Here is a 27,570-nt window from a genome sequence, read left to right as displayed (position 1 = left end):
TTATTAACTTTCCCGAAAATAATATCCAAGAAGACCCTGGCAGATAGATCGTTTAGTTGTGCCGCCCCTAGACTTTGGAATCTGCTCCCTACCACAATAAGACCTATTTCAAGTTTAGGTATTTTTAAAATTAGACTTAAACTTTTTTATTTAATAGGGCGTTTAATTAGTTACTATAGTTGTTGTAATTAAATTGCATTATTGATGAATTATTTTATTTATTTATTTATTTATGGAAGCTTGATCGAGCAATTCAACGTCATCACGAAATGTAACGGCAAATTTGATTGCCTTGTTAATGAAATGTTGTATATTCGCATGCGTAAGCCAACACTGAACGTGCAAACGGATTCCATCCGCGCCAAGGTGTTTGTTTAAGCCGTTCAGTCTAATTTATGCTATTCTTGTACCTTTCCTTATTTGCATGTTTTTAAACTAGTCTCTTGATAATGGAGTCACGATGACCCCGAAACGTCGAGTAATAAATCTTTCCTGGTTTTTTCTATGCCTTTGCTTTAGCAAATCCCTGCTGATCAAGTGTTATGGAATTTTAGAATTGTAATTTTGAACTTCTATTTTATTTTTGATTTAATATTTATTGTAAGGCGCAGTTGAATATTTTTATAGAAACTGCGCGGTATAAATTTAAATTTAATAATAATAATAATAATAATAATAATAATACACATTTAGTATTTAGGACCTCTATGTAAGCCACTATTTTGATGGAGCTTCCTAATAAAAGATTGTTTAAAAAAAAACGGGAATAAACCTTTTAGTGTTGTCAACTGAAGTAACACCTACAAGGCGAATATATTTTCAGTTCTCTCCATCACAACAATTCCTGTATAAGGAATTCAGAGCTTTAACGAGAGCTTTAGGTGGATTGGGGTTTGTGCACTAAATGTAAATTTAAGCGATCGAACATTTTAAAAGTTTCACTTTTCATCTGAATCTTTCAATAATGGCAGGACTTTTTGACGCAAACAGAACTTTAATCCCCTACAGGTGACGGGCTTCTCGAAAAGGAAATGCTGTAGGAAGACGAGTTGTTGATGTGCTCGTTGACATCAAAGTTATCTTTTTTTACTAAAAATATGGCTTCCGTAGGTTCGGCAGGTTCCGCAGGTTTGGGAGATTCTGCAGGTTCCACAGGTTCCGGCTGGTCTACAGTTTAGTAACTCCCCAAATGTAAGCGTTAAGCGAGTCAAAACTTACAGCTAGGCGCGATTGTTTGTTCTTTTACAAGTCTGTGTGCCTATAAATCAATGAAGGCAAGTGTTCGAATGGTGAAGCAAACATCTATAAAGAGATTGAAAGGTCAGAGTTTCTAAAAACTAATTCAAAACTTGAACACCGGGATTGTTAGAAAAATTATCATGGGTCATGAGGATATGTTCCATCAGTCTCTGGCGTGAAATAACCGTCGTTTTTGAGGCAACTTGCTCGTGAGCTCGCATAGTCTCCTACGCAGCCCTTGTTTGGTCTCGTCTCCAGTCTCTATTTGGTGACAGGGAATTATCTTTTGAACAAGTACATAAACAAGGCCCTTTTTTCTTTTTTCCTTTTTTTGCCTTTAGAAACAATTCTTCGGAACATTTTATTTCCCTTCAAAAAGGGTAATGTTCCATTCTCTTCGCACTTGTTTTAAAGGAATTTCAGAGGAAAAGTGACAGTTCGACAGTCGACCATCGCAATTAACATTGCCGTTGTTTGCAAGCTACTTTCGATTCCATCAAACCCGGCGTCAGAGATGAAACTACCTTTGGGTTAAGATTTACAGAGAATACGGTGAGTAAATGATGTAGAAAAAACGCCCCCTTTTTTTTTTTAACAGGAATACAAACAAACCAAGCACGTTTGGGTAATATAATATGCATTGTCATGGGCTCCTGGCATTGTTTGCGCGCGTAGGACGATTTTTCCGGAGGGCATCTTATTTCTTTGACAGTAAACTTTATCGCCTCGAAAACTAAGCCATCGCTACGATGCGAAAGATCGCAAGCAAACCAGACGTTAATTTGTTCTAGCTTTATTTTTAGCGTCCAATTTGGCTCCTAGAGGGTTCAGCAGCCCACGAACAGCCCACGAGGTTCAGCAACCCACGAGCTACGCAGACGTAACTGTGAACATCTCGGTGGGAAACTCAGGTAGATGCACCGGTCACAGAGTTAAACAACTAAAGAAGTTGTCATTTTTTTCCGAAAGAAGTGAGACCTTAAGCCTTTTGATCTCCAACATGCATTATTACGTCATCATTATTTACTTAAATACTTTAACGAAAATTGGTAATGGCTCATCAGAAGTTAGAGGGCGGAATTAATCTCAATTTTTAGAAATTTTAACTATACTCAAAACAAGAACGATAACCGCAAATAAACAATCGAACTCCCAGCGAATCTCGAAAAATCAAATCGATGTTGCCATAAGGGCCAATTTTTAACCAAAGTGTGCTTTAGAATTATTTTCAAGCTTGCAACTTTTCGTGCGCTCTGTAAGCACCAAGTAAGTTTAATTTGAGCCGAAAAAAACTTTCACAGTACACTTTTTTATGACTAATGGTTAAAATTTCTCAATTTTTACACCTAATGGCTACATCTTTTTGCCGTTTTACGGCCAACGGTTATCGCCAATTAGACCCTCGAATGACAACTTTCAGCCGCCGTTTACAATTAACCTCTCAAGAGCATTACACAATGTTGTGTACTGCACGCTATTATGTGTAATATTGTAGCTTCATTTAAACAATCTTAGGGCCGGGTGCATGAACCCGTGACAGCTGTGTATACTAAAAGTTTGCTTTACTTCCAAGAATTCTCCCAACTTACCAAATGTTTATTCGAGGCTTTGTTACTAAACCCAGAACAGGTCTTCCAATGCCTTCCGCTTAACATATTTCTCAAAAGCTGAAAATACGAGAAGCCAAGTAGGTTTTGACATATTCTTGTCCCAGCATACTAGTAATCGACCGTTGAAAGTGTGCCTAGTATCTCAGCGGTATTATAAGGTCTAATGCAATATTGAGATTTTTTAACAGACTCTAAAACTACAGCAATCCTCAAACGGTGACCAATGAATTGTGAAGAATTGCCATTTTTTTACACAAAAACGTTTTCAATAGATACCTTTTCTGCTTATAATATAAAAATCAAGATATTTTAATCAACTGTTTCTGCGCTAGCTTTATTCGCTTTGGAGACTTCTTTGTTTGTGTTTTCCATCGAGTGAGATGGATTAACAATTTACATTCTACAATTACACTATACATCTAGGTGATATAGACTATAAGCCATTATGAAATAGAACCAGTCACTGGAGAGAGAAACGTAAGAAGATACGTTTTGAAAATATAAAATATGTGTATTAAAAAGGCCAAATAAAAAAGACTAATTTGGAGTGCTCTGAAAAGAGTTGATTAACGATATTTTCAAACAAAACGCTTAAAATACTACTCTAAAATGACACTGCGTACAGCCACGCTCTCCACGTTAACTGATTAAACTAAAGTCGTAAAATATTTAAGACTTTTAAATACGACTCTAACTTTGCACTATTGTTCTGCCTCATCAATAAAGAAGATCTCTACAAACAGCGGCCACCTGCAACATGGTTTGTTTAGAGTCCTTTATTGTATAGCGTCTACATTAAAGCTCATTAAAACCTCGAGAGTTGAAAGGAGACCGACTTCCATTTACATTAGCGTCACCTTACAGACATGAAATCTATTATGCCACGTTGATGTATGTGACCCTATCGCACTGTTAAGTCTTTGAGCTATTATTCACCATCATCGTCAATTAATTTATTCACCCGGAACCATTGGAGACTCAGTCTCACTACATCTGTTGCAGTTATGTCTTGGGACCTGTTTGTCATTGGATAGCGTCTACACTAGAACTTAGAAAAACCTTGAGAAAGTTGAAAGGAGACCGCTTTCCAACTGACAGCCGCAATAAACGTTAAAACACCCTTTTGTAACATAATTATTTTGCAGGGGAATGGGAAATAAAAGAAGAAAAAACGAAAGGTGGTCAAATAGGTCTTCATGCAAAGGGAAAGTTGTCATGCAGACTTAGAAAATAGATATTTAAATATGAGTATGCTTAAGCTGTTCAATCATTCATAACACATAGTTCTTGAGTTGCTATTACGAGATGGGATATGGAAAAAGGTGTGGCACGGTAATAACATCAGAAAACAAAACTATAAACGCATTCTTCCCAAAATCGATCATATATTTTGATTATGAATTATGTAAGGGTAGTTTTTTTGGCAAAAAGTCGATTTATCACGCAACATTTCGATATCACGTTAATATCACCTTATAGACTAGAAATGAATTATGCTACATTGATGTATGTCACATATCGGACTGTTAAGTCTTCGGGCTAATACTCGCCATCATATACCCTGGAGTCCGTTCGTCGAAAACCCACTTAACTTTACAAATCGGAAGCCATAATTTACAGATCTTAAGTTGGTCTTGGCTCCAAAATCAAAAAAAAAAAAAAACTGTTTAATGTACTCGTACCTTAAAGTCTCGATCTTGAATGTAAACACGAACAGTAAAAAAAGCTTGGCGAAACTGTAACTAATATAAAGGGACTTTGGAGAATCGGGCCCAAGCTTCTAAGCTAGCTTATGTCTTTTATCAGCTCAGTTAACTTCAAAAAAAGTCGACATTATTAATCGAAGATTCTGAGGAGAAACCTTTATCGCCGAATTTTTTACATTTTATATTGTCATAAAGATTAAATTTCTTCCCAAGAGTACCCATGTCCGATATTCGTTAAGTTAAATAGACCACGATATTTGTTTGTTTCATGAGTCTTAAGCGCCAGTTTGTCATATTCATAACCTGACTGATTGGTGACCAAAAAGAGTGGTAAAGCTGTTTTTGTGGTAATTGACTTACCTTCCCCTGCATTCATAAATGTGACAAATGTCCTAGTTCTGCCAAGTAGTTGCAGAAAAAGGGAAAAAAAATAATACCCAGTTGGCATAACACATGTTGAATCAATAGCAGCTTAAAAATACAAATTTTAGAGATCGAACAGCTTAAGCTTCACCTTTCATCAGCTTTTATTATCTTTAGTTAATTACTATCATCATAGGCACCTCTTCAACAAATTGCTGGTGCTAGTTACAATCGTTTTTCGCTGAATATTGGAGTGGGTGCTCATTCCTATAGCATACCCTTAAAATGGAGCTGTTTTTCCCCCTTTCCTTCACGCATTCTGTTGCAATGTTTCATTGTGAATGTGTAATTAGCTAATTCCATGACCATCTGACGCAGTCCTAAGGCCCCATTTTCATAGACACACGGTAACCTTTCCTTATCTTTTGACGTGAGACTTTACAACTAACTCAGTGGAAAGCCAAAGAATAGCATATTTTTATTTTAGTGTTTCCGTTGTTGCTATAGCTAATCGTCACTACGATTCAACCGACTCAGAAACTTCTCGTTAACCAGTGCATAAGAAACAGCTCTAATGATAATGATCTCACGCAACAGACTGAATTCTTATCTTAAGAAGTGGATAATAATAATATACATATAGCCATTACAACTTTTGAAGGTCATTGTCCTTAAATGGCAGTCATTAGCATCAGAAAATTAAAATTGAACAGAGTTTAATTGCAGTTATAAATTTAACTTAGAACTTGAACTTGAATTCATTGCAAAAAGATCTCTTGTCTCTCTTTTATACCATAGTTAAACAAAAGTATTACGATATTCTCTTGTAAACACCAGATTCAGGTGCTTTTTTATCATTTTATTCTTGCATGAATCGTTAATATAGCGAAGCTAAAGGAGTTCTCGGCATTCATTGCAAATTTGTTTCATATAGGTTGTGTGAGCGTTTACATAAATGTGGCCCTTGGGTATTTATATATCTTCATTCCTGCTTATCGGGACTCATCTTCGACTTAAAACTGAAGAAACTTTGTTCACCATCATTCGATCTTGTCTTACCGTATGATCGATTAGAGTAGACATTTGTAGGAGAGTATTCGGGTGAAACAAGAACTTAAAGAAGTAAATAAGCCTTAAGATGAAAAATATACGAGCATCAATAAATAATGAGGAAACACCCTTTAATGAGTAATAACGCATCCTACAAATAGAATTGAGTAAAACGATGTTACAAAAAGGTTCAATGATTTCGGCTGGCATCATTAATTTGATTGTTACAAAGTCTGGAGGCTTCCACGTGGATACTATTTGAGGCGTACAGTATGGTCGACTTCTTTGTTATTTCATATCCACGCGACGCCGGCGGACAATAGTTAAACTAGAATTCACCTGTCAGAATAGCCTATAAAAACTTATCAGAATGACAGGTTAATCATTCTGATCACGACTGGGTGAACTGAAGAGAAGCAGACATGAACCCAAGGTGGATTATACTCCTCTACTCCTTTTTTTATTTGTTGCTTCTGAATAATCAAGTAGAAGCCTACGAAAGATCGCGGCCTTACGGGAAACGGCGCTTTCCCTTTGAAAGAATTGTTCAGGTATTTTGCTGTTACTGAGGTCAAAGGGGTTGTGAAAGTTTATAAAAGTGGAATTCTTATGTTATCTCTGGTAGTACCAAGATCCAAGACAGATATCTCCTAAACCACCGACACCGAAAACTAACCCCTTCATGAATAGCCTTCCAATCGGAAGAGATGTCAGTCAGAAAGAGGTCAGTTGGTGTTTTAATGACTATGATGATATCATTCTGCCAAGTAAATCATATGGAGTTTTAAAATTCGTATTGTTTTGCCCAAAGAAAATCTTCAAAAGGCTAACTTTATCAGTTCATCTTGGAATCTAAAAACCCTCAGTGTGGATTTGTTGCTAGCGAATTGTAACAGTTTTTTGTCTCCATTATAGAGAGTGGCCAACCCGGAGACCACCGAGCGGATCTACTGAGATGAAACAACCGCTGAAAAAGATGCCATTATACTGCGACGCGAGTCCAACAATAACATTGGCTGTTTATTTATTCCCTTTCCATAGATTGTAAGAATATCGTGGAATATTCTGAAATAAAACGTGAAACCAGACAGATGAAAAGTATTCCAATTGCTTGTCTCCATAGTTAAGGAAATAAGAATTGTTAAGGGTTTAGATTAAAACACCTAAGAAATATAATACTGAAGGTCAGAACACAACTCAAAAGTCGACCCAACATTCTACGAAACGTAAAATACAGACATTCTTACGAAACGTAAAATACAGACGAGCGCTAATCAGGAACATAAACGTTCTTACCCACCTTCGGTTGATTGCGGTCGAAGTCATTTGCCCAGACTGATAATGTATTGAAAAGAGGTAATTTGGGAATGATTAACCCTATAACTTTCAAAACACGTAAAAAAACAGAAATATAAGAAAGAAGACCAATTCCTTAAAGTGCTACTAAAACGAAATTTTCGTATCTGAGATTTTCGCTCTAACCTGTAGTTTTGAATATGCTGATCATCATGAGATAGTTTGCTTTGGCCAAAAAGAAGCGAAAGATATCTTTTTTAACCGTTCAAACCCAAAAATATACCGGTCAAGTGAGTAGCTATTATCAAACTTCTTCCAGCGGGGAATTGAGTAACTTTTTTTTTTTTATTTTAACCTGTTTGAAATCCTCGTCATTCTTTTCCTTCGCTTTGATTGGCCGTGGTCGTTACTTCACTTTGAGCTTTTAGTGTAAAACTCATTCGAAATGAGCAACCATCATTGTAATTATTGACAGGCATCCCCTCAATCAGAAGCTGAAGGAAGCTTAGGCGAATATTAAGACAGCCTTTACTAAGTTTTGAAATAATTTTAGTCCTGTAAATCATGTAAATAAATGAAATAATTTGGATATATCAACAAAGTTGAAATGGTAAATTGGCCACCGTAACGATTACAAAAGCTGACGTTTCGAGCGTTAGCCCTTCGTCGGAACTCCGACGAAGGGCTAACGCTCGAAACGTCAGCTTTTGTAATCGTTACGGTGGCCAATTTACCATTTCAACTTTGTTGATATATCCAAATTATTTCGTTACCCCCACCGACGCAGCCCCAAACAGTTTCTTTCGAAACTATCAGCCTTTATTCATATGTAAATAAATGAATTCAGTGATTCAAATGCTTTCATAGGAGTTTTCCAATGCCAAAACGTTTAGAGTCCTCTCGTAAATCCCCATCTGAATTCGCAGCGTGTTCGCCCAGCAAAATACTGCCTTTTTTCACAAAAGTTAGGGGCAAGACCAGTAATTAAAATGAAAACACATGCTTATACACTGACGTGAAGAGGCATACTACATTAAAAGTTTTTATACGCCTGCTGTTTTATCAATAACGGCCTCTCTGTTGAATGGTTGGCCAAAAAAATACGGGCATACTAAATCCTTTGACAAGCGATAACTTCAACTTTTCGGCTGTGGTCGAGAGGAATAAATGTCGTCAGTATGTTTTGCTTTTCAACGGAAATGTGTGTGAAGGCGACTTCTCAGCGAGTGGGGTTGTGATGTACCAACGTCAAACCTTACCGTATTTGGCACAACACATGGGAGACCTGACCTTATATATCTGCTTTGAGGTATTTTCGACAATATCGTGAAAAGGCGTTCGATATTTTCATTATGCAACGGCCTCTGTATTACCAGCTTCGTAAGTTGGGTGCCTTGTGGAGATATAGTGATTAAAAAGAACGCTCTCAGTTGTCTGTCTTCCCGTCTTCACAACAGCCTCTGGACCTGGGCCAGCATTTGTATATTACTGCTTTTAAAAGCGATTCAACATATAGCAATCAGAATAAGCTACCAATCACGCGAAAAAGCCCATTAATCGAAAAGATTCTTTTGAGTAACACTCGAAAATGAAGAAATTGCTCCAAAATACTGCAAATTGGTTTTTTTGGCGAACAAGTCTGGCTAGTTCTAAATACTCCTCTCAGCTGGTTAAAGAAAAGCACCAGCTGTCGGGTATAGCAGTTTGTCTTCCTTTTACCTCTAATTCAAAAGAGACGGCGCTCAATTCATCTGCACGTTTTCCATAGCAATTGACTACTTGGGTCATACGGAGAACGAAAAATGTACAGCATTTAAAATGGATTTTCTTATGGATGTTACTAAAACTTGTAACGGGGAACGGAGAATGAGGAGCGGGGAACGGGGAACGGGGAACGGGGAACGGGGAACGGGGAACGGGGAACGGGGAACGGGGAACGGGGAACGGGGAACGGGGAACGGGGAACGGGGAACGGGGAACGGGGAACGGGGAACGGGAAACGGGAAACGGGAAACGGGAAACGGGAAACGGGAAACGGGAAACGGTAAACGGGGAACGGGGAACGGGGAACGGGGAACGAGGAACGGGGAACGGGGAACGGGGAACGGGGAACGGGGAACGGGGAACGGGGAACGGGGAACGGGGAACGGGGAACGGAGAACGGAGAACGGAGAACGGGGAACGGGGAACGGGGAACGGGGAACGGGAAACGGGGAACGGGGAACGGGGAACGGGTGTACAACGGTAACCCGCCTGAGAATTCAAAATGGCGAAGTAAAGGGAACTAAAAGGGTCTGGCAACTAGTTTTGAGCACGCGCTCTTCGAACGCGATCGTCGGAGCAAAAAGCATGGACGGTAAGTGTAGGTTTTATTAAAAGATTTTACTTTGAAATGTTGAGTGCCTCATAAATTTAGTTTGTCTGGCATACATTGCAGGTTGCATAGAAATCAAATCCTCGGAGAGGTGAGTATCTTACAATTCATGCACAACATTTGAACAATCAACTCAGAACTACAAGCTCGCGGCATTTATTTTCATATTCATAGAGTAATTGCACTGCAAGGTAATGAAGTTTACCTCCAATATCTTCACCGTAACAACCTAGAAATATCAATAATGTTAGAAAGCAAACAGCTGAATGACTTTCACGCCCATTATGGGAATCACTTTTTCTTGAATATGATCAATGCAGTGTAAATATTATTGTAAGCATTAGCTTGAATGTGAATTCATACACCTACATTCTTGAAGACAACTGATGCTTTCCTGTTAAATTAAATGTTATTAAGAGTTCTGTCAATGTTTGACTTCTCTATTGTTTACATGTAAGTTTATGGGTCGATACAAAGATATGTTCCTGATGTTATTGTGCGGTAAGGTAAGCAGATATCTGCATGTAGTAATTTTAATAACTAGGCTGGTTATTACGTTTCCTAGCTCATTTTTGTTAGTCTAAGATATTATCTCCTTGCTACTTATCTGCAAAAAATGCTGTTGGGCAATGCAAACAACCAACCTACCCAAACTCTGCCAAAAGATGCAGATTTCAGGAAGGAAAAACAAAGAGAGACATCAGAACAAATGGTGGCAGCCATTGCAGAAACGTTGATTTCGAATTCCCGCCTCGGAATACTAGGCTTCGTGGCTTCGCCCGGGCAATAGTTAAATAAAAGCGAGTCGTCTAATTTCGCTGCAGGCGGCGACCTAGCGATAAAATCATTTTTTGTAAACATTGTTTATCCGCCATTTTGAATTCTCAGGTGGGTTACCGCTGTACACCCGTTCCCTGTTCCCCGTTCCCCGTTCCCCGTTCCTCGTTCCTCGTTCCTCGTTCCTCGTTACTAGCTTTAGTAACATCCTTTCCTTATCGATCCGTTAGATTACTAAAAAAAATTAACTTCGTTCATCGAGATATGAAGCACGCGGGAAGTTTGGAGAGCACGAAAGATGCGTAAGAGTTGCTCGAGGCGTAGCCGAGAGCAACTGCAGCTTCTTGAGTGCTCTCCAAACTTCCCAAGTGCTTCCTATCTCGATAAACGCACAGCTGATGTATGAACCAATTTTTCAATAACATTTTCAACGCTGTAGTTTATGTATAAAGGGCAGAAATTTCCTCTCCTACGCTTCAATGCCTTCTTTATTTTGTTTCGGAAAAGTATTTCGTCATGCTTCAACGATCTTGTCTCAGATTGGTCAAAAACTGACAGGTGCATTCATGCGTGGAAATGAAGTTAGAGTACCGAAAAGAGATGAAACCGTTGATTGTTTTGTTTTCCCTTTTTCTGCGTTCTTTCTCGAGAGTTAAAAAATCCATTCCCAAAGAAAAAGTAGGCAGATCTTCATCGGCTTGTTCGCTTGTTGCCATGTCAAGTTTAACTTTTTTGCGGAAGTTTTTCCCGTTTTTTAATAAAAAATGCCGAAGTCACTCGCGAGAAAAAATTTTTTTCGCGAGGCATTTGTTTGCTGGCGTCACCAGCGTGCACAATGGAAAATTGAAGCACGCTCGCGCTATTGAGTTTGATTGCACGAATTTACAAGCTATGTTATAACGCAAATTTGCTCATCAAGCGTACTATCAATAAACATTCTAATTTATGTATGATGCAGATCCTTTGCAGTAGATAGCGCTATTTATGCAATAGCGAAAATCAGACCTGAAAAAAATCAGGCCTGTACGGGATTCGAACCACGGACCTCTGCGATACTAGTGCAGCGCTCTACCAATTGAGCTAACAAGCCAACTGGGAGTAGGCCGTTAAGTTGATTCGTAATAAACCCGTGATGATAAATCAGATACAATGAATATATGAAGTACATATATTCATTGTTTCTATTCTAATTTATCTTTTCTTTAATTTTTCCTGCCTTTGTTTGCTCCTATTTTTGTTAGCACTGAAAGAAACGTTCAGTTCACACTTAATCGTTTTGAAATAATCGATCGTTTATTTGCCAGTAAAAGCGTTTTTATTTCTTGTTGGATATTTGATTCTTAAGAATGAACGATATCTATATCTTGCATAGACTGTCAATACGATAACTTCTAGTCTATTTTAAAGCGTACAAATATTTTTTTACATACATATTGAGATTGACACACTGAAAGACGCAAAATAAAAAAAGTTTCAGTCGTATTCTGGTCCACGAAAGAAGTCCACGTGGAAGCCTCCAGACTTCTTACCATTCAAATTCAGGGTGCCAGCCTAAATCATTGGAGCGTTAGTTTACACCATTTCACTCAATTCTAGTGTGACTGGGCTATGTCAAATTTATGAATGCAGAAGAGAGAAAGCCAATTTCCACAAAACTGCTTTACAACTCCTCATCTCTCTTTCGTCATATATCAGTCAGGTTATGAATATGAGACATCCAAATATCGTTTAATACGCTTTTTTTTTTAATTTAACTTTTGAACTGTCTTTTTTTTTTAAATTGAACTTTTAAACTGAGCCAGTAAAAGACTCAACAAACCGGGGGTCAGCTGAAAGTCCCATTTGTTACAGTTCCGCAAAGCTTATTTTTATGGGTCGTGTTTGTGTTCAAGGTAAATCTGTGAAATGTGGCTTCAGGTCCGTGAGGTTAACTAGGTTTTCGACAAATGGGCCTAAGGGCTTACGAACAACATACGTAAAAAGGATGATTCTCCAATAGTTCTAGCTGAATAAACTAACTGATGATCATGGCGATTATTAGCTCAAAGACTTAACAGTCCGATAGAGTAACATATATCAACGTAACATAATTTTTTTCTTGACTGCACGGTGATATTAAAGTGATATCAAAATGTTACGTTATATTTAAACTTCTTGCCAAAAACCATACTATTGATTTTGATTCATAATTAAACTCTTTCTGATTCGTTTTGGGTTAACTGCGTTTAAAGTTTTTACAGTTTTCTTACGTTATTGTTTCGCTGCTTTTTTTCCATATCCCATTCCATTAAAATATTTTGACCAAAAATATCGTTAAAAGATAGCGATACAAACAAAAATTGGCAAAGGAACCTGTAAAAAGATGTATTTTGAATGGCGAGACAGTTTAAGTATACTCATATTCGTACATCTTTTTTCCTTGGTCTACATGATAACTTTCCCTCTGTAAAAAGGTCTAATTGGCTTCCTTTTTTTTTCCCCTTTTTTTCATTCCTGTGCAACATAATTCTGCCACAGAAGGGTGATTCAGCGTTTATTATGGCTGGCAGTCGAAGTCGTTCTCTTTTCAACTTTTAAGATTATAATGAGTTTTAATGTAGACGCTATACAATAGAGAACTCTTACCTAGGGCGCATAATATTACGAATCGATAAAGGAACACCTAATTCGCTTCAATTTTCTTTTTTCGTACAACCCGAGTAATTAGTTAATATCGAAAAGGAGCAGTATAAATTGAGCACCGTCTCTTTTGAGTTCGTGGTAAAAGGAAGAAAAATTGCAATGCTCGACAGTTGCTGTTCTTTTTTTTTTTTTTTTCTTTTTTTTTACAGAACCAGCTGAGAGGAGCTTAAGTGATAGCCCGGCTTGCTCGCCAAAAACAAAATTGTTTTTTGCAATTCATTGCAAAATTTTGGAGTAATTTCCTCACTTTTCGGCGTTATTCAACAAATATTCTCCATTGATGGGCCATTGCGCGTTATTGTCAGTTTATTGTGATTACTATAGATTAATTCATATCCACATATATACACATGCTGGATCAAGTCCAGAGGCTATTATGAAGACGGGACGATGGTCAGCTGAAAGCTTCATTCATAATTACTATCTCCGGGAGGCAACCAAAATTTCATTCCTCTTACATAGCTGGCAATACTGAGAATTTTCCATAACGGCGATGCTGAAAACTTGTTAACGATATTGTTGCAAAAAATTCGAAGCAGACATTCAAGTTGTGATCTGCCATGTGTTGTGACGATCACGAACGGCTACGGTTGAACTTAGCACATTAAAAAGCACAGTTCCTAAGAAGTCGGCACCTTCACACACATTTCCCTTGTAAAACACTACTTACTGACAACATTTACTTCTCTCTTTGACAATTGAAAAGATGAAGTAGTTTCTCGATAAGGGACTTAATATCCCTGTGATTTTTTTTTGACCAACCATTTAAGGAAGATGTCATTATCCAAAAAGAAACCAAAAACAAAAACAGCAGGCACGTGAAAGCTTTTAATGTAGAGTGCTTTTACTAATCATTTTAAGCGTTCTTAAAGTTACTCGAGTGAGGTTTATAGATTAATAGGTTATGTTCAGTGTACACACGTATATCTTTATTTTAATTACTGGTTTTGCCCATAACTTTCGCAAAAAAGGCAGTCTTGCCGAGCGAACAAGTTGCGAATTCAGTATGGGGATTTAAGAGCCACTGACCATAAATATCGAGAATCCGCCGACAGTTGCAAATTTTGTAATCCATTTAACAATGGCTGGACAAGAAGAACGGTTATAGTGTGTCAGTCACTGCTTAACAGGCCAATAAGATGTTGCTTTTTGTTCGGAGCAGAGGTCTCGTTTTCAGGCCATTATCACCAGCAAGTCAAACAGAGCTGTGAAGAGACAGGCGATGATGATAGTGGAATTGTAATCCATTAGGACATTTGCTGCGTCGCATTCTTTGCAGGTCATCGTTTTAGTGTTTGTAAATTAATCCCGGAGAAATAATTGAACTGATGATTACCTTCGTTCTAATGATCTAGAGGAATCTCTTCAGTCGGCGTACAAACACTCTCACAGTACGGGGACCGTTCTTTTGAAAGTGCAAAATGACATTCTCTGTGAAATGGGTGATCAGAAATGCGTTGTCCTTCTGCTGTTGGACTTGTCTGCGGCGTTTGACACTGTCGATTATGAGTTTCTATTAGAGAGAATGTCAAAACGCTACGGTATGAAAGGAAATGTGATTGTAAAATGGTTTCGATCGTGCCCCCAAGATAGAGATGATTGATGGAATCAAGTCATCCCCTAGGATCAGTGTCAGGGTCAATCCTGTACTTACCTTGCAGATCGCCCGTTCGGGACATTATCAGATTTCATGGACTCAATTACCACCTCAGATGACACTCAGCTCTATCTCTGATTTAAGTCCAACCCCATTGAACAACTCAGTTCTATAGCTAAGATAGAAGCGTTTGTTTCCGAGATCGACTCGCGAATATTGGGCAATAAACTTGTACTGAACAGAGGAAAGACTGAGCTACTGATCTCGAGTGCACGACACCGTCCACCCCCATCAATAGAGTACATCAATGTCTCTGGTAAACAGATCGAGCCTTCCCCTCCTGAAAGAAACATTTTCGTCATTGGAGCTCATGCTACTGAATAAAGATGTCATCAGTGCCGGAAACGCGTGCTCCTTCCACCTTAGGAGCATCAGCAAGATAAGAGAATGTCTTTCTTCAGCAGACACTGAAATGTTAGTTCACGCATTCATTACATCGTTAATGTATGGACTACCCAAATTTCTGATAGACCACCTACAAAATGTTCAAAACACTGTGGCCCGCTTTATTATTCGTACCAAGAATTTTGATTTCATCAAGCCTGTCCTAGAGTGGCTACACTGGCTTCCAGCGGATTAATTAGACGATAGACAGAAAATAAGATTAAAATCATCATACTCTCTGACAAACCTCATTCATATTCATCCACGAGGCTGAGCCTTATGGTTTACAAACTTTTCCCGTTTTCTCCCAAGATCTAGCGTGCTTTATCACCCAGTAAAACGAAGGTTTGTACTTTCTCAAGCCAAGGTAGACTTGGAAAGGCTTTGTATATTTCACTGCCCCCCCCCCCTCCCTCCTCCATCCCCTTTTAAGTATGCATCCTTCCCACAAGCCCTATTTTGTTTGAAAATGTGTTACTTTCTCAATCCTTCTAACATAAAAGGCACTATGCTATTAAGAACCGCTCATTTTTTCATACTTGTATGCTTTCCATTCCTTGTATCTCTACCTTTTTGTGCGTGGCTCGTCAATGGTGGAATGCTTGACATTTCTTAGGGATGAGGTGCTCCTCTCGTCACACGTTTACCCCCATAGATTCGATTTTTGGAGGCCCAACTCCCTCCAATCTCTACCCCCTGGAGTTAGCTTAGTGGAGGGCTACTCCCTCCAGTCAGAGAGGAGGCCCAGTGCTTACTGCTCTGCGAAGGAATGCTCACTGTGGCCCTGCGAGAAGGCCAACTCCCCTTCTCTTCATCCATTGTGTGAATCCCCTTGGGTCGCAGTTTTTGTTTTCTTGGTACTCTAGGGGTCCATGGGGTAAAAATATTAATCAAGCAGTTTGTCACTCACTTCCCTATTTTCAGCCACACGAAGTTGTTTTGTCTTTATATTTTTAGAGAAACATGGGAAAGTTGATTAACACCCGGTGGAACGATATAAAGTGTGGTTTATTTCTTAAGTAACCAGCCTTGTAAATACATTCAGTTGTCCACGAAATAGGCAAGTTAATAGTTGTGTACCCAACGATTAAAGTTTTTTAAAGTTCTTTTGAACCGTTGTTCAAATCACATTAGCGGTTAGACCATAAGAAATGTAATATAGTGAAAAGACCAAGAGAAGTTGGAATGGAATGGGTGAATCTAAATAGAACTGGCATTAATTGGAAACGACAATCTCCCATGGTTTGGAAAATTTATGCAACCACAGTGAGACCTGCAGTGAGCTAAAATCAATGTCAACTACCTGAAATAAATTGCATGAATTACAAGGATAGGTCACCCTATTTTTGCTGCTATGTTAACCTAAATCTACCTCTAAGGTCATTTTTAAAAGGCTGAGGATAAGATGAATGAGGATAAACTTCTACAACAAGTCAGGAGTTTTCCCTATTAGTTCGAGTTTTTCTACGTAACAATACCTCGGGATTTCCTTTAAAATGTCTCTCAATTAGTTTTAGTCGACCGCGTATTGAACTCAAAGATCTAGAAGTCAAGTGCGAGGCCATTTTGAAATAGCCATAAGCGATGAATTAACTAAATGCTTTATCTTTTTTGGAATTAACGCGTTTGAATATCCCAAAACTTTTCCTTTGCTGTTAACGGCCGCCGCAGTTAGCTTGGTATGGTCTTTTTCGAACTCAATCGAAATGAACTCCATGTAGTTAAAAGCTGTCATCATTATAATAATGGACGGCTGCCACTCACTCAGAAAAGAAGCTTTCGCTAGAGTGACAATAGCATGATATACGAGTCTTCCATTATTGCCAAATGAATAAAGGGGGTAAATTTCTAGACAAACTGTGGTGCTGCGTTGGTGGGGGTATCGAGGTAATTTCGTTTTATCAACTGAGTTGATAAATGTAAATTTCCCACCGTAAAGGGTTTCATAACTGTCGTTTCGAGCGTTGGTCCTTCGTCAGAGCGAATGGAGGAATTGTGGTTTGTGTGTGTGTTTATATGCAGAAAGTGGAGCCACGCTATCGGTGGGGACATGGTAACGAGAAAAACAAGAATAAATTAGTAGAATAAAAATGATTCGACATATGGCAATCAGAATAAACTGCCAATTACGCGAGAAAGCCCATCAATCGAAAATATTTGTTCAATAGCCCAGGAAAACGAGGAAATTACTCCTAAATACTGCAAAGGATGTCTAGCTTGTTTAGATTATATTGCATCTATATTAAAGCTCATTAAAAACTTTGCATTGAGAGTTGAAAGGAGACCGACTTTCGACTCCTAGCCACAATGAACGTTGAACAACCTTTCAGTGGCATAGTTATCTTGCAGAAGAATGGAAAAAATTAGATAAATGAATGAAGTCGAATCGGCCTTTATGCAAAGGGAAGTTATTAAAAAGCTAGAAAGAAACTAGATATGTAAATATGTGCATGCTAGGGCTGTTTTGCTATTCATATTACATCCTTTTATAGGTTTTTTTACAATTTTTGTTTGCATCGCTATTATTCAATGACTGTCCTGGTCAAAAACTTTTTACGTTACCAAAGGGATATGGAAAATGGGGTGGCAAAATCATATCGTATGAAAATAAAACTTCCAACGCATTCTTCCCAAAATCGATCTGAGAGATTTTAAATATCATCCATATGAGTGTAGCTATTAAAAAAAGTTTACGTATGATGCAAGATCCTCGCAGTAGATAGCGCTATTTAAGCAATAGCGAAAATCAGACCTGAAAAAAATCAGGCCTGTACGGGACTCGAACCACTGACCTCTGCGATACTAGTGCAGCGCTCTACCAATTGAGCTAACAAGCCAACTGGGAGCAGGCCGTTAAGTTGATTCGTAATAAACCCGTGAAAGACGGATAAATCAGATACAATGAAATATATGAAGTTCATATATTTTGAACTGCGGTATTAGATACGTATGATGCACGATCCTCGCAGTAGATAGCGCTATTTAAGCAATAGCGAAAATACCGCAGTTCAAAATATATGAACTTCATATATTTCATTGTATCTGATTTATCTCTTTCACGGGTTTATTACGAATCAACTTAACGGCCTGCTCCCAGTTGGCTTGTTAGCTCAATTGGTAGAGCGCTGCACTAGTATCGCAGAGGTCAGTGGTTCGAGTCCCGTACAGGCCTGATTTTTTTCAAGGTCTGATTTTCGCTATTGCTTAAATAGCGCTATCTACTGCGAGGATCGTGCATCATACGTATCTAATACCGCAGTTCAAAATATATGAACTTCATATATTTCATTGTATCTAAAAAAAGTTTATTTACCATGCAACTCTCATTTCGATTTCACATTGATATCACCTTACAGTCAAAAATAAATTATTCTACGTTTGTATCACTCTATCGGACTGTTAACTCTGACAGCTAATGATCGCCGTCACCATCCTTTAATTCATTCACAGGGAACTATTGAAGAATCAGTTTCACTTCATCTGTTGTTGTTATACCCTGGCGCCCGATTGTCGAACATCACATACTTAACATCACGGATATCGATCCGAAGTCATCATTTATATGAATCTATCTTGAATGTAAACACGACCAATAAAATTTTTTTTGCAAAACTGTAACTACAGGGACTTTCAAGAAACGGGCCATGGGTTTCTAACCTAGGTTAAGTCTTTCGCCGGCTAATTTCGAAAGTTAGATCAAGAAAGTCGCGATAAGTAATCGAAGGTTTTGAGAATGGCCCTTTCTCATCGGATTCTTGACATTATGTATTGTCATATCTATTTAATTTCTTCTCAAGAATATTCATTCCGATATTCGTGAACTTAAATAGACTTTGATAATTGTTTGTCTCATGAATCTAAAGCGCTAGTTCCCCATATTCATAACCTGACTGGTTTGTGACCAAATAGAGATAGGGAGTTGTAAAACTGTCTTGTCGTTCAAACAAAGGGGAAAGACTAATTTGCTCTAAAGGTGAAAGGGAATAGGTCACGAAGTATGACGAAGAAGCAAAGCGGGGAGAACTTACCTCAGAGTGAAGTATGTGCATGGCCCTGACAGTTTAAAGCTTGTTGGCCACATTTACTTTGAACTATCAGGCTATCAGTCCTTATCATCTGTTTCCTTCAAACGCATCCCAATAACTTCCTATTCGTAGAAATTTCTTGTCCTCGAAGGCTAGAAAATGGTCTAAGTGTGCCTGGGACGTTATGGCATTTACCAAGAGTACGTGAAGAGGACAAAAATTTATTCAAAAGACACAACGCACATAAGAGAACTTTGAAAGTTCATGGAGATAAAAGTATCCTTAAGGGAGCTAACGAAAAAGAAACCATTCTCCTGTACTAATTCCGCTGTAGTTGAAGGTTAAAAGTTAATGATAAATTGTCATGCGAAACATGAGGGGCGCTTATTTGACCGTAAACACTTATTCAAGCGTGGGCGCTTATTCGAGGAAATACGGTCTTTCCCTTTTGAAAATGAATTTTAAAAATACCTGGCTTTCGTCTTGATTCTTCAAAGACAGTGTAAGGATTTGCTTTTGATAGGAAAAGAAAAAGGCAAAAGGATCATGATGAGTTAATACAGCCTTGATGATGTTCCAATGTTTCCAAGTCATGTATTAATTAAGGTGCATAATATACCAGGTAATCACCATGATGTACAACAAATTCGAGTAATTTGATAAATTCATTGCCTAACATTTGTGGTCAGATCACTAGTATCTATTATAAATATCACATACTGTACCTATACATTTTATTGCTGCTTTTATTTTGTCCTTATCTTATCCTTCATGGCTTTGATTTGCTGCTAATCTTCTTAGCAAGTTTCATTAGTTAGTTCCATTAGGTAATTGGAATATATTCTTTGGTTGCAATACATGTATATCACTGTTTTCTTTTTCATTTTGGGGTGTTTAGACTAAATCTATTGAAAGTAACGCTGTAACATAATAACCAAGGATTTATGCTCATGATTGAAGGGATTACACAGATATTGAAGTTATAATATACTTGTTCAATGTCCTGTGCATTGAGGCTAAAGCCCTACATACTTTTATCTCACAAAAAAAACTTCATGATCACTTCAACCCCAAAGCCTTCTTTGAGAGACTTAGTTGAAATAAAAATAACAGCCTGGCTAAAACTTAAGTCACCTTCAATACAAGAATCACAGTACAAAACAGCTCTCTCTAAATCCTTTCTGAAACTCTTGACAAACTCCCAGGCAGACTCTATTTTTTATATTCTTACCTTGATTTTTAAAGTAATGATTTTTAATTCTGTTAGTTTTTTATTCAGAATTTGCATTGTATTTTTCAACATTGTTGCTAAAAAGACCTTTACAGGAAAGCTTTCATATGATTTCCTCTCACATTTATGGATTTAATAATTATTATTAAGTCCCATGCATTCGCATCTGCAAGTTGTGTAAGTGTAAAAAACAGTTGTTGGTCAAAAATATATGTACAAGTAAAAGAATCACCAGCTGGATTTCCTGGCCAAAATCTTGACCTAACTGTAATGTTTGTCAGTAATATAGCCAACAACATCTTCAGGCATCCAACACAACACAGTTGGGTCTGTTTGACAACAAAACGACCTGAAATTCAAACATTAAAAACTTGTTGTACTTCCTAGGTATAAAAATTTTGAATCAAGCGTGACTACTATTTTGCTTTTTCTACAGACTCATAACTAACAACTTTTAACATCTTGTGAGTTTTTACACATTTCCCAAGAGTAATCATGCTGGAACTTGCACATTTTTGAACAACCCCCCAACAAGCTTTGGTGAAATCTGTTTCTTATCATAAATTTCAACTAAACTTTAAACATAAAATTGGCATTGCTGTTCATTATGAAATCAAACTTGTGTATTCATCACACATTTCAAGGGTACTTTTTAAATTTTTTAATCATGGAGAGAACTGTACAGGTAGTGATATGCTGTTCTTTCATGCACTCATCATTACCTTAGTTTGCAAGTAATCAAATCAATGATCCACTTAATTTTGAAAATATTCTCAAATTCAGTAAACAATGTATGCTCATCTAAGTAGTCTGGGGGCGGGGTGAACCTCGTGACAGTTGTGTATATCAAAGACGAAGTAAAAGGTTTGCATAACTTTCAAGAATCCTTCCAACCTACCTAATGTTTACATGACGCTCTATGAATAAACACAGAAAATGTCTCCCACTGTTTGCCACTAAACACACTCCTCAAAAAACTCGAGAAGCCTCGCAGGTGTTTATATGCTCTCGCCGGTCCAAACATACCAGTTATCAACCAATGAAAGTGTGCCTAGTATCTTACTAGATAACTTTTCTGCTACAATATAAAGCGCAAGATATTTTTGTAACTCTTTCTGGGCCTACTTTATTCGCTTTGGAAACTTCTTTGTTTGTGCCTGTCTCCATTGAGGAAGATGGAAAAACAATTTACATTCTTGATAAGAAATAGCACACAAACTGCAATTACAAGCATGTGCTATTTTTCATGAAGCTACGATGGCCAAAGAGAAAGAATTTACATTCTCTAATTGCGCGATACACTTAAATGCATATGATATAGTATATAACCCGCCGCCACCCAGTTAGCCCAATGGATAGTGCGCTGGCCTGTTGTGCGGGAGGTCGAGGGTTCGAGCCCCGGCCGGACCAACACTCAAGGTCTTAAAATAATTGAGAAGAATTTGCTACCTTTCTATAACATCAAGAAATGTTTAGATATTCTAGTCTTCTCGGATGGGGACGAATAAATGGAGGTCCCGTCTCCTGCAGGGTTGGGGGTAGGAGATGTTAATTTCCCACGCACGAGATTACTGTGTGATGGATGTCCTCCCCTGAGGTGGAATAGGTGGGTCTACTGGGCCCGCAGCAATTGGCGCAAGCTGTTGCGGTGTCCCTGCCGGTCAGCGAAGCTAATAAACTAAACTAAACATAAGTTATTGTGAAATACAATCAGTCAGTGGAGAGAGAAACGTAAGAAGATATGTTTTGAAAACATGAAATATTTATATTAAAAGGGCTGGATCAAATGGATTATTTTTGGAGTGCTTCGAAAAAAGTTAATTAACGGTATTTTCAAACGAAAAACTTACTACTCTAAAATACTACTCTAAAATGACACCGTGTACAGCCACGCTCTCCACGTCAACTGATTAAAGTAAAGTCGTTAAGTATTTTAGACTTTGAAATCCGACTCTAACTTTGGATCACTGTTCTGCCTCATCAAGAAAGGAGCTCCCTACAAACAGTGGCCACCTGAAGCATGGTGGGTTAAGAGTCTTTCATTATAAACACCCTAAGCAGACTGTACAGAACGAAAAGAGAACGGGAGCGTTTAACTTGAAAACGAGGCTAGTTGGGCCAAGTAAATAAAAATGGCCGCCTGACGTGATGAGCGCCAGTTTTTGATAATGCCGCAAAACTGTTGTGTGCCAAACTGTACCAAAAAGAAGTGCAGAACCGAAAGTGGGGAGAAAATTTCTTACTTTAAATTTCCGGAGGACACTATCCTCAAAAAGCGTTGGCTGCAAGCCATTCGTCGAGACGAAGGAAAAGAGTTTAGAGTCAGCGAAAACACGAAGATCTGTTCTCGTCATTTTAAGCCCGAGGACTTTGTTAAAGCTGCTGGAGGTCAGCGTGTTTATGTAAAGGCAGGGGTAATTCCATCTCCATTTTCGTGGTCCAAAGCAGGTTCTCCGAAAAAGAGAGCACCTCCTAAATGTCGCAATCTTTCTTCTATAACAGGGTGTTCAAACAAGGAGTTGCAACAATCTCAATGTCAAAGTCAAACAACTGCAAATGCAGCTAAAGCAACTTTTGAAACCTGTACTTCATCAGCAGCTATTAGTTATCATTATGTGAAAAGCAGCTTGAATTCCTGTGGAGATCAAACGGGAGAAGTTAAAGAACTTGAAAGTATTCGAGGTTTTGAACTCGAAAATGCGAACTTAAAAGGTGAAATAGAGGTATTAAAACGCCAGTTGAGTCTTAAACTTTCCCGCTTTTTTCAACCACGCAATTTTACTACCGACGAGGACATTGCCTTTTATACGGGATTTCCTAACTTAGCAACATTTAATGCTGTGCTTGAATTTTTAAATACTGGATCGAAAGGAGAAAACGTCAGGTACTGTTCATCAAAAGAAAGAACTGTCCAAAAGGAGTTTTACGATGGTGGAAACGAGGAACCAGAGGGATGTACTAGCATAGGTAGACGAAGCTTAGAACCCAGAGAGGAGTTCTTCCTTGTTCTGTGCAGACTGAGAAGAGGATTTGCAGAAAAACATCTGGCACACTTGTTTGGTATTTCACAATCGACAGTAAGCAGAACATTCCTTTCTTGGATTAATTATATGTATTTAAAATTTGGTGAAGTATCTATATGGTCTAATAGGGAGGTCATAAGAGCTACAATACCTGACAGCTTTAAAGAGAAGTACTCTTCCACTCGTGTAATAATTGATTGTACAGAAATAGGATGCCAAATGCCTTCCAGCCTTCTGTTGAATTCCAAACTGTTCAGCTCCAATAAGAACCATGTAACTCTAAAAGGCTTAGTTGGAATTGCTCCCAGTGGAGCTATAACTTTTATCAGACAGCTATATAGTGGAAGCATTTCCGATCACGAAATTGTTGAACGAAGTGGTCTCCTGAAGTTAGAGTTTGACAATGGTGACACCGTGATGGCCGATAAAGGTTTTACAATTGAAGACCTACATTCCTCCCTTTTTAGGCACCAATAGCCAAATGACAGCACAAGATGTTATCAAGACTCAAGAAATTGCTTCTGTTAGAATACATGATGAATGGGCCATCAACAAAATCAAGAATTTTCACTTATGGGATAGTGTTGTACCCCTCAGTTTGTTTGGGGGTAGTAAACCAAATGTGGAGTGTCTGTGCCTTTTTATGTAACATTCAGGACCCTCTCATTTCCACTTAACATTGAGTTAGACAGAGCTCTGAGGTACAATACAGAATTTCAGTCAATTTAATAAATGTAAACTTGATGATATCTCTCAGGTTAACTATTTTCTAAACCAATAATAGCCAGCACATGATTGCAAAAACCAACAGTTCCTGCTACACATGTACACGAGGCATATTTAACAGCTCCAGTTACTAAACAAAGTGCAACATGTAATTTATGGGGTGGCTCATTTTTTTTTAACTATGGTAACACAAGCATTTAAAATATAAATAATGGTCGTCACTTGCGCAAGTTAAGTCCTTCAGATATTCATCAACGAGAAATGTTTTTGCCTTTTTCATGCTTGTTGGAACCGCATGGTTCTGTTTATTTTTGTCCAAGTTTTTTCCAGATTTAGAAATATGTAAATCCATCTCTGCCCTTGTGAATAATGGCATTCGTTGCAAATTTGTAGACCATCCAGCTGATGGAAATTTATCAGTATTTTCCTCAGGCATCGCATCACTTTGAGCGAGTTGTTCTTGTCTCTCCTTCCGACGCGTGTATATCAGATTTTTATCGGGATCCACCACATCTTTATCACGACCAGACGCAACATATTCAAGAACTCTTTGAAATGAAAAGCAGAAAAACTATTAATCATTTCATAAACATTTCATTTGGAAAAGTCATTCCTAAAATCCTTTGATCTTCATTTACGATATCAAAATCTGTTTAATTCTAAGAAGTATCACGCACGACTGACAAATACTGTACTTGCCTTTTCGCCAATTGTGCCTTTGATTTTAACCCCTTTGCTGCATCGCCACGACATTTTAACCGAAAACGAAGTTCATCTGATTTAAGAGCATTCGGATTTCTTCCTTGAAGTGATGCTCCTGGGATATCTTCCTCCGTAAGAATCTGAGAAAGACGGCTACTTACAGAGTCATGAGGAGCCATATTTCTAACACAAGCAAACAAGGCCCAACTAGCCTCATTTTCACGTTCATCACTCCCAGTCTCTTCTCGTTATGCATAGGGTGTATAGCATCTACATTAAAGCTCATTAAATCCTTAAGGGTTGAAAGGAGACCAGCTTCCATTTGCCAGCCGTAATAAATGCTGAAACATCCTTTTGTGACATAATTATATCGCAGAGGAATGGGAAATAAAAGGAGAAAAACCAAAGGTAGTCAAATAAGTATTTATTCAAAGGAAAAGCTATCATGCAACATTTCGATAGCACGTTAGTATCACCTTACAGACAAGAAATAAATTATGCTACGTTAATGTATGTCGCTCTATCGGACTGTTAAGTCTTTGGGCAATTATTCGCCATCATCATCAATTAAGTTGTTTACCTGGAACTATTAGAGACTCACAGATCCGAAGCCATAATTTACATATGACAACTTGAGGAATAGCATCGTGGGTCTTGGTTCAAAAACCAAAAAAAAAGTGTTTAATTCACTCGTATTCTGAGATTAAACCTTCATCGCTGAATTATTTACATAGCATACTGTCATAAAGATTTCATTTCTTCCTAAGAATACTCACGTTCGATATTCGTTAAGTTAAATGGATATATCTTATTAGACATTTTGTTGTGTAGTATCGCTGAGTATTTTTACGAGTTGTGCCACATTTTGACGAGCCCGCAGGGCGAGTCAAAATACAAATAACGAATAAAAATACTCAGCGATACTACACAACAAAACGTCTAATAAGTTATTTATTATCCAACACATACACCAAACTGTTATTTCAGTGCGAGCGAATTTCGCGGATATTTATTTACAGGGAGTGTGTGACAGAAGTATGCGAAGCGGAACGGAATTGGCGTGTTGTTGTGTTGCTGTTTCTATTTTCTTCAATAAATGAAGAAATTTCGTGTTCGTCTAGCTGTTTTTCTTCGTTCGATTCATCTTATAAACTTGGATGCCAGTCATTCCGACTCTTCGTGGTCAGAAATATGACTCAAATTGTCCGCCATTTTTTTTAACTTCAATTATTTCAATCCTTCGCTTGCGCGTTACTCTAGAGTACAAATACCGCGTGATATTTGTACTCGTCTCTGGCGTTATTTGTACTCTACGAAGTGTAGTTGGATAATAAACCTCGTTATTTGATTGTCTCATGAATCTTGAGCGCTAGTTTACCATATTCAGAACCTGACTGATGGGTGACCAAATGGAGGTGAGGAGTGGTAAAGATGTTTTTGCCGAAATTGGCTTACCTTCCCCTGCTTTCATAAATTCGACAAATGTCCTAGTTCTACCAAGTAGCTAAGCAGAAAAAGAAAAAAGAATTTAATAATCATACCCAGTTGGCATAACACATGTTGAATCAATAATAGCTGAAAAATAAAAATTTTAATTAAGAGATCGAACAGCCTAAGTGTAACCTTTCATCAGCTTTTATTATCTTTTGTTAATTACTATTATCATACGCACCTCTTCAACAAATTTTTGATGCTAGTTTTTCACTAAAGATTGGAGTGTGTGTTCATTCCTCTAACATACCCTTATAACGAGACCGTTTTTCCCTTTCCTTCACACCTTCTATTACAATGTTTCATTGTCAATGTGTTATTAGCTAATTCCATAACCATCTGTGGAAAGCCTAAAGATTGCATATTTTTAGTTTGTTTTTGCGTTGTGATCATAATTAGCCGTTGTTACAATTCGACCGACTCAGGAACTTCCCGTTAACCAGTGCATAAGAAATAGCTCTAATGAAAATGATCCCACGTTGCTGACTGAATTCTCATAATATGTGGATAAAAGTAATTTACATATTGTAATTACACCTTTTGAAGGTCATTGTCCTTAAATGGCAGCTATTAGCATCAGATCTAAACTCGAACAGAGTTTAATTTCAGGTATAAAGTAAACTTAGATCTCGTACTTATTTGACACCCATTTGAGGCAACCGGTGAACTACAATAAGAGAAAACAAATAAATTCATTGCAAAAAGATCTCTTGTCTCTCTGTTATTCCGTAGTTTAACAAAAGTTTTAGGATATTTTCTTACAAACACTGGCTTAGGTTTTTTTTTGTTTTACTCTCACATGAATCATTAATATAGTGATATCAATGTGGCCACTGTGTACATTTATATCTTCATTCGTTCATGTCGTACCGTCTGATTAATTACAGTAGATATTTGTATAAGAGTATACTGGTGGAACAAGGTATTAGCGAAGTAATTATATCCTAAGATATAAGCATTAAAAAATAATTAAGACACAGTCTTTAATGGGTATATATTGAAACGCCCTAACAATAACATTTAGTAAAATGATGTTACAAAAAGGTCCAAATATTTAGGCTGGCATCCTTAATTTGATTGTTACAAAGTCCGGAGGCGTCCACTTGAGACTATTTCAGGCGTTCAGTGTGGTCGGCTTCTTTGTTATGTCACAGCTTCTTTGTTATTTCATATCCACGCAACACTTTTGCAATGCCGGCAGACTAAAGTTAAATTAGGATTCACCTGTCAGAAT

The 27,570-nt window shown here is 37.9% G+C and overlaps 2 protein-coding genes and 2 long non-coding RNA genes across 4 annotated transcripts; all 4 read left to right on the top strand.

The window, feature by feature from the left end:
* The first annotated feature begins 1,520 nt into the window (after positions 1-1,520).
* On the top strand, positions 1,521-3,591 carry LOC148718791 (uncharacterized). Its single transcript, XR_015994340.1, has 2 exons — positions 1,521-1,791; positions 2,043-3,591. It is a non-coding gene; the product is annotated as an uncharacterized LOC148718791 (long non-coding RNA).
* A 2,745-nt stretch (positions 3,592-6,336) lies between these two features.
* Positions 6,337-7,056, top strand: LOC148718790 (uncharacterized). Its single transcript, XR_015994130.1, has 3 exons — positions 6,337-6,519; positions 6,594-6,692; positions 6,884-7,056. It is a non-coding gene; the product is annotated as an uncharacterized LOC148718790 (long non-coding RNA).
* A 2,026-nt stretch (positions 7,057-9,082) lies between these two features.
* LOC148718789 (uncharacterized) lies at positions 9,083-9,793 on the top strand. The gene is made up of 2 exons (XM_088740001.1): positions 9,083-9,620; positions 9,702-9,793. Exons 1-2 carry the CDS (start codon positions 9,083-9,085, stop codon positions 9,731-9,733), a joined length of 570 nt encoding a protein of 189 aa, XP_088596127.1. The 3' UTR covers positions 9,734-9,793.
* Positions 9,794-22,562: 12,769 nt separating this feature from the next.
* On the top strand, positions 22,563-23,894 carry LOC111342122 (uncharacterized). Its single transcript, XM_022949166.2, has one exon. It carries the CDS (start codon positions 22,563-22,565, stop codon positions 23,892-23,894), a length of 1,332 nt encoding a protein of 443 aa, XP_022804901.2.
* Positions 23,895-27,570: the final 3,676 nt, after the last annotated feature.

Source organism: Stylophora pistillata, chromosome 12 (genome assembly GCF_964205215.1).
Source record: "Stylophora pistillata chromosome 12, jaStyPist1.2, whole genome shotgun sequence".
NCBI classification, from domain to species: Eukaryota; Metazoa; Cnidaria; class Anthozoa; order Scleractinia; family Pocilloporidae; genus Stylophora; species Stylophora pistillata.
Note: the sequence above shows the minus strand (reverse complement) of the source record. Positions and strands in the feature narration are given on the sequence as shown.

Bases quoted from the DNA above. Each gene is read 5' to 3' on its own strand.
- LOC148718789 (XM_088740001.1), top strand. From the start codon at position 9,083: ATGGATTTTCTTATGGATGTTACTAAAACTTGTAACGGGGAACGGAGA. The intron at 9,621-9,701 runs GTAAGTGTAGGT...CATACATTGCAG, and splicing joins CGGAGCAAAAAGCATGGACG to GTTGCATAGAAATCAAATCC.
- LOC111342122 (XM_022949166.2), top strand. From the start codon at position 22,563: ATGCCGCAAAACTGTTGTGTGCCAAACTGTACCAAAAAGAAGTGCAGA.